The 7,738-nt window shown below is 50.9% G+C and overlaps 1 protein-coding gene across 2 annotated transcripts in view; it reads left to right on the forward strand.

The window, feature by feature from the left end:
- SRGAP3 (SLIT-ROBO Rho GTPase activating protein 3) overlaps positions 1–6,848 on the forward strand; it is a 114,738-nt gene extending 107,890 nt beyond the window's left edge. Inside the window, exons 21-22 of one of the 2 annotated variants that reach the window (XM_034065991.1) lie at positions 184–511; positions 2,834–6,848. In XM_034065991.1, the coding sequence (XP_033921882.1) occupies positions 184–511; positions 2,834–3,250 (745 nt within the window). In that variant the 3' untranslated portion in view covers positions 3,251–6,848. The remainder of the gene's footprint in view (positions 1–183; positions 512–2,833) is intronic. The other variant, XM_034065992.1, reaches the window with a different exon arrangement.
- Positions 6,849–7,738: the final 890 nt, after the last annotated feature.

A 7,738-nucleotide genomic window follows, 5' to 3' on the forward strand; every position in this document is an offset into this window, starting at 1 on the left:
CTGCCCCTTTCTTGGCACTGGCTAAAATGTCTGTCTTTCCTCTTGCCTCAGTCTTCTAGAGCTGAAAGGTTGGAGTTTGTTTTGGTCTGAGCTCTCAGAGCTGAGCGATTGTCTTACAGCATGCAACCAAATGCTTTTGATCTGATGGACGGTGACCTTAGTCTTGTGATGGATTCTTTGCAGAGTGAGATTGAGGTCTGACGGTGCAGCTATCCCTCGCCGTCGAAGCGGGGGGGACACCCACAGCCCTCCCCGAGGGATGGGTCCTGGCATAGACACTCCTCCTCGAGCAGCCGCCTGCCCTAGCAGCCCCCACAAAATCCCTCTAAACAGGGGCAGGATTGACAGTCCCGAAAAGCGCAGGATGGCGACATTCGGCAGTGCAGGCAGCATCAATTTCCCAGACAGGAAGGCCTTGTCTGATGGGCACCCGCTGAGATCGACCTGTGGATCAACTAGACACAGTAGTCTCGGAGATCAGAAATCTCTAGAAGCAGAAGCGCTTGCTGAGGTAAGAGGGTTGTGAAGTGGTGCCCAGGGATCGAGAGGTTAAAGTCACCGGGGTAGTGCCGCAGAGCCCCAACACACTCCAGTTACAGTGCTGTGGAGGCTGCAGTGGGTTAAAGAGGAGCAGCTGACAGCTTGCCTGCTTTTCCAGCTCTGTTGGTTGGTTAATAAAGGACGCTGCCTCATTCCACAAACCTTGTTTGTTCAAAGCAATAGGCAGAAACATTCAATCCACCACTGAAATGCTCTGGCAGCTCTTACCTCCCGCAGGGAAGGAAGCGCATTATCTTCATCTGGCGCTCCATAAGGAGCTTTAAGAGGAGAAAACTGGATTTGCCAAATCAGAATTTGACTGATTTTGGAGAATTTGACAGAATTTGGAGAAAAGGTTTCAGGTTTGTTATGGGCTGTTGTAGCTAGGACCTCAGAATTGTTAGACTGATCCCAACATGATGCCTCCAGCCACGTAAAATCATTGGTGTCATGTTAAGCCATCAGTTCCACAATGCCCATTAAATACATGTTACCTTCAGCATAGCCTGCAGGCTTCCTCTCTAGCACCAGCAGGAGACCCCCAGCCAGCTATGGGTTATACCAAACCTGTTAACATCTTGGAGGATGGTCCTTTCAGGGAGCAGGTTTCAGAACTCCCAGCCTCTCAGGGACCACCTAGTCCAGGCACAGTCCCCACCAGTGTGTGTGTCAGGGCCCTGGGTGCTGGCAGTGCTGTGGATGAGCTGTTCAGTGTCCCCAGTTTCAGCAGTTTGCTTCACGCCATCCTTGGGCAGGAGCAGCAGCAGCTGTGGGATGGTCACTGATGCAGCAGTTTGTGTGCCGTAGGGTTAGGCAGGCTGTTGTGTGTAGAATCAGCTGCTTTCAGTGGGATAAGTAATGATGGTTGTAGAGATGAAGCACTCTGACTGTCCTGTTTGCCTTTCCGCCAGCCACGCTCCTTGTTTTCTTGCTCTGCAGCACACTATCCAGCTTTTCTGACCATCAGGAGCTTGCGTTTGGTGTGATCCATTTACAAGTTATGGTCGTAGTGCAGTATGTGCCCTGAAGAATGGCTCAGCTGGGGACCATGTCCACCTTGGGATGGGATAGCAGCACCCATGAAAGTCCCAGCAGCCCCAGATGGGCACCCCAGCAGTGCAGGGCTGTGGAGCCTCCAGAGGGATGGGTGAATGCTGAAGATGGAGTGCAATAGGCACAATTTTCTTGGCTTTTGGGGGTTGTTTTTAAGCCTTGTGGAAGATTCTCACTCAGCTGATGTAAATGAATACTTACCTTGAGTCTGCAGGACTGCTGGACTTGGTAGTCCTGTGGCTTAGCTCTGGGAGGATATTTTCACTTGTTACCTGACCAGCCTAAGAGAGTTAATTGGAGCTAACTTGATCATTATTTCCTTTCTGCTGATCCTCTGAATGCGCTCCGAGGCTCACCAAGCATTTTGTGTGCATTGTAAAATTAAAGGGCTTCTCTATCCTAGGACAGTGAAAAGAGTTAACTACACCTACTTTTTAAACACTTGGTTCAGTTGCCTTAAATCACTTTCAGATGGTCTCTCTCTGAGTCAGTAGCCTTAACTCAGTTAAGGCAGATTTAAGTGAAGCCAAACTAGAGCCTCTGTTTCTGAATGAGACCATCAGTACTGCATTCATAGGCAGTTAAGCTGATGTACTTTAAAGGGACACTTCTAGCTGAACCGGATTCACCTTCTGGAGGGTCTCTGTGGACAGACCCATGGATGCAGTGCCCTGGAGACATGATGAGGGGCTGGGGCTGGTCTCACCCTGCTGCCTCCCTGCATGCAGGGAGAATTCTTACTCTTCTATTTAGGGCAAGCTGCCATCATGCTGCTTACTCCACATCTGTCCCCATGTGTTCCTGCCCCACATATGCCATTGCCCTGTAGGCACAGGGGCAGCAGAGGTCCTGTACATCTGATGAAGGCTGCAGGGCCTTCTTTTTGGCAGGGAAAAACCAGCCTCAGTGCTGTGGGGGAGTGTAGAGGTGCCTTGTCTTGTTGAGAGATGTGGAGGGGCTGGTGTTCACCCCATCACTCGTGGTGCTTGGGGTTTGCTGCCTTTGTGCTGGCAGTGAAACTCCTCCTGTCTTGGGAGATATGGGACACCTTTGTGCAGCCAGAGATGGGGCTTTACATCTTGTCCCAAGGTTCCTGCTTTGCCTGGAGGCTCTTAGGTCAGAGACACCCATACAGACACATATGCCATGATGGGGGGGGCCTCTCCACAGAGTGGGATGAAGGAAAGTGGGGTGGTGCTGTGGCTTGGTGCTGACATCCCTTTGTCGATGGCGTTCTCAGGACATCGAGAAGACCATGAGCACAGCCCTGAACGAGCTGCGGGAGCTGGAGAGGCAGAACACAGCCAAGCAGGCTCCTGATGTGGTCCTGGACACACTGGAGCCCATGAAGAACCCCCCGATGGGCGCTGCCAACTCGGAGCCCGCCAGCCCCCTGCACACCATCCTGATCCGGGACCCCGATGCCGCCATGCGGCGCAGCAGCAGCTCCACCACGGAGATGATGACCACCTTCAAGCCCGCGCTGTCAGCCCGGCTGGCCGGGGCTCAGCTGCGGCCCCCACCGATGCGGCCGGTGCGGCCGGTGGTGCAGCACCGCTCCAGCAGCAGCAGCAGCTCTGGGGTGGGCAGCCCTGCTGTCACCCCCACCGAGAAGCTGTTCCCCAGCAGCTCGGCAGATAAATCAGGCACCATGTAGGCTGGGGCCCGGAATGCCAGCGCCTGGAGGGTTGGAGCAGGGCCGGCAGCTCGGCAAAGCCTCGCTCTGCCGAGCGGGAAGTCAGATCCGTGCTCAAGGGGAACCTCTCCTGAATGGGAGCAAGTGCGTAGCCTAGGCCTGGTGGCTGATTGTACATATGTGTGTGTGTATGTACATATGTGTGCACACACACCTCCCCATCCATACAGAAACACTTCCCAAGCTTGCAGCCCGCTGGCAGGAGGAGGCGGTGGGTGTACGTGTTGGCACTGGAGAACACACGCTCTATGTAGAAGTATATATTAAAAAACAAAGTGTACAGAATTCAGTGACTTTTAAAAAAAAGTAGATTTACCTCAGAAACTGGCTCTGAAATGTCCTCTCTCGAGATGCTGGGTTGAGTTTTCCCCAGGCTATCGTGTGCGTGTGTGTGCGTGGAGATGCGTAGCAGCTGTGCATCGAGCAATACAAGGCCAATCCTGGAGTTTACTTTCTGCATCTCTTAGCATTTACAAAAAGGGGAGGGTGGGGGGGAAATACAGTGGATGCTGTTCATTGGTGGCCTATGGAGAAGAGCTGGAAGTTCACAATTGACAGTGTGTGTCAGGCCGGCTGGAGTGTCTGCTCAAGCGGGGTCCTGAGACACCGTCGTGTGCGCCGTGATGCCCTGGCCGGGAGCAGGGACACAAAGTGAGGTGTGCTCCATTGCTTCACACAGGGAGGAGGATGCTGCTGCTGCACTGGGGTACGGTGCTGCCCTGCCTGCACAGCAGGGTACACGGGACTCTGGATTTCCGAATGAACAAGGACTAGTGACAAACCTGTGGTAAAGCAGAGTCGCTTACATGGTTTTGAGATGCTTCATTTCCCTTTCCCCACACATTTGTTTCTTTATTTTTAAATCTAATGGTATCTCAACAGATGGGACTAAGTGGGCAAGAGGAGGCTTTGGTACAATAACGTTCCTTTATTTGAAGTTGCACAGCAGCACATGAGGGTCTTGATTCAGATTGCATCTTCTTGCATGAAAAGCATGAGCCATATTTGACCATATCAGATGCAGAACTGATCTGATGGGGTGGTATTTTGCACTTTCTGTACTGTACTATATAATACAACAGTTTGAGTTTATGCAAAAGAATCTACATTTTGTTTTCCATCTGAACATTTAACCCAGAGAAACAAAATATGCAGAAAGAGCTGGGGGTTGCATGGTACTTTGATAATCAAGTCTCCTGTAAGTGCTGAATTCAAGACGCTCTGTGCTTCTCCTGCAGTTATTTCTTCTACAGATTTCCATGCAATGACCCATGGTTTATTCGGTCACTTCCACATGACCATGTACTAACCAGCTCCTCCATGTCCATCCTTTCTTCCTGCTATCCCTGATTTCTGCTGTTGTCTGGTGCCTGGGCAAAGCAGCTAGTGAGCCTCATCCAGCAGGCCCTGCCCATGGTGGGTTTTTGTTCCCCCCTTCATCTTGCTCTTCTCTCCTGCACCACTGCAGTGCCCAGCTTGCCCATGGCCAGAGGAGCAGCCTGGCTTCAGCAAGGCAGTGATGGCTGAGCCCATGGGTCCTGCTGCATCTCGTGTCTCAGCTGAGAGCTCACCCTATGTTCCTCCATGTGCCAGACCCATCACAACCCCGGCGGGACCAGCCCAGTGTTGTTCCCATGCCAGTGCACAAGCATGTGTCCCTTCCGCCCTGCCCGGCTCTGTATATATTGCTGTACTTGCTTAAATGCTGGAAAGTAACTGTTAACATGTAAACTGTACAAAAAATAGGCTAAGATTAGATGAAAGCCACTCACCAAATCTTTGCACTTAGTAGGTAGCTCAATGTAAAAATAAAACCCAGTAATAATAATAATGGTAATAATAAAAAGAAGTGAAAAACAAAGCCGTAAAGCTAACCTTTCAGTGTACAGTGGGGGAGAAGTACTGTATGTAGTGATTCTGTCATTGTTCCTCCGTATAATGCTGTGAGGGGAAATGGTGTTTATGTACTTGTCTATTAACATTGTTGACATTTGTAATTACCACAATTGGTTCGTACTGATGTTTATTTTTTCCTCATGATTTTCCCCCTTCTCCTGACTTAGGCTAACCCGGAGGTTACCGCCTCTGTCGTTTCGGGCAGCAGATGTTCAAACAGGCTGTCAGTCTGGTCTGGTAATGAACCAGCAAATGTGCTTCTAGGGGGTGGGAAGAAACCCATTTGGCACGAGAGCTGTCTGTTCGTTGCCAGCGATTCTATTTCTTTCTTTTCCATTTAGTTCCTGGAGAACATTCACTTTGCCAGTGTTCTGGTGTTTTTATATACTTTGAAAGATGACTTGATAGCAAAACCATGTTTATGAGGTTGGGGTTTTTGTTTCCTCCCTTCTTACTTTTGAAGATGCGGTACGAGTTCCAGTGTCTTTCTATTAAATTATTGCCTTTCGTTTTCCTTTGATTTGTTTCGTTGTGGGTTTTTAATACAGTTGTTTTCTTATCTTTAAGTGCCTTTTTGAGCACCAGAACAAATGCTTGGAGTTTAACGTCCTAGGAGCTGTACACATAAAGATTTCCTTTGTACAGTTGCGTTGTGCTGGGGTGATTGCTATTAGAGTCCTTTTTTATTTGATTTGATTTCTTTTTAAAGACAAGAAAACCAGGACGTTTTGTTGGAGAATAAACTACCCCTTTTTAACACGCTATTCCAATTGTAGTTTTAACTACTGTAAATTTAAGGGAAGAAATGTATTTTTCTGTAAGCTAACTTGGCACAAAATTGAAACACGTTACCTTGTAGGAGTATCATAACTGGAACCTGCTCATGTTCTATGAGTGACTGTACCCCGATCCTCGATACCTCTCTAAAGGTGTACAGACTGTAGGCTTCAGAGAGCTCACAGAGCTTTCACTGTGACAACCTCCGGCCGTGCCGCTGCCGGGAGCGGGTGGTGGGATCCGGGGCAACCAAGAGCAGAGTGTTCATGGAGCAGCTGTTTCTCTGCTGTGCAGAGCAAGTGCTGGCCTCCGGCTCGGCTCCCACAAACCTTCCCCATCCCATGCCGAGGGGCTCCTTGGTGCTTGCCCACCCTCCCTGGGGCTCAGCATCACCTTCGATGGTGCTGACTCGAGAGCAGTGGCACCCACGGCAGCCTCTCCTGTGTACAGACTCTTCAGCAGCGCGTGCAAGTGTGTCGGTCCCCGGGTGGTGGTGACAGTGCACTTTCTTCCTTCGGCTGAAGTACCCTTGGTAGGTCCTTTTTGTAAACCCTGGGCTGTGTTATTTAACTAGCAGTGTTGTGGTTTTCACGGGGCAGCAGTAGATGTCCCGAGCCTGGTCTGCTTCCAAGTGGCTGGGCTGTGAAGTCTGATGAGGATGGGTTTGGTTCTGCTGGGAAGCCATAAGAAACTGCTGGCTGGCTGCCCTTCGTAATGGTCGTCCTCCTCCTCTGGTGTTGTCCCTGTAATGTATGGTGAGATGCCGTTCAGCTAGAGTGTCTGAGTGGGTCCTCTGTCATGTATGCTGATGATGCCATGTAGATGAAGCCACTGGTTGAGTGTGGACTCATACTGTTGAATAAAACTGCTTAACTTTTCTCAAAAACACTGGCTGTGGTTTCAGAGTATTTGCTGCCTCTGGGAGCACTTGTGCCTGTACTTGTGCTTGTGGCTTCCCCATCCCTCATCCCTTGATCCAGCACCCTCGGTGAGAGGTGGCCAGGGTCCTGCTCCAGAGCCATTCCAGCACCTTCCCCCATAGCCATGAGTGGTGGCTCACCACTGCTGACAGCATGTGCTCAATGGCATCTGTTCAGATGAACCACTGAGCACAGATGGGCTCCTTCCTCCCAGCCCTGGGCATACGGTGAAAATACACAGGGCAGAGAGATGTGAGCCAATAAAAAAACCACCCCATTGCTTCCAAGGGGTTGTAAGCTTGCCCGTTTCCCTTGGTGTGGAGGAGCTGTGCTGAGCTGCACCAGCCAAGATGTACCCCAAGTTTCAGAGGGACCATTGCTTCGTTTAAATCTTATCTAAAGTCCGTTTAGGTAATGAAATCCCTTCACAAGCCTCCTGCTGGTTGAGGGCACCTGTGGGTGCATTATCGCCCACAGAGCAGGCTGTTGGCTGGGGAAGGGGTAGGTGAGGATGGCAGCCAGGGAGCTGTACCCTACACCTGCTATGGAGGGACCTCACCATCACCTCTGCCTACTTCAGCTCCCCAGGACCTCGGTGTGTCTGTGCCTTAGGGGGAGCATCAGCTGGATGAGGCCGGGGTGACACTGAAGAGGCAGGGGGACCAGACCGCCCGTCTCGGCAGCTCATCACATCAGTGCTCTCCTGCGCAGGAGTGTGAGGTTAGTGCTGCTCTCAGAATGCAGAGGGCAGCTTTGGCAGTGAAGTGTTGCCAGAGCAGGCTTGCTTTCTGAGAGCTGATTACACAGATGTTAATTACCACGGGACAGGGGGACCACAACACAGCACTCGTGTCCC

Source organism: Melopsittacus undulatus, chromosome 9 (assembly GCF_012275295.1).
Source record: "Melopsittacus undulatus isolate bMelUnd1 chromosome 9, bMelUnd1.mat.Z, whole genome shotgun sequence".
Lineage (NCBI taxonomy): Eukaryota > Metazoa > Chordata > Aves > Psittaciformes > Psittaculidae > Melopsittacus > Melopsittacus undulatus.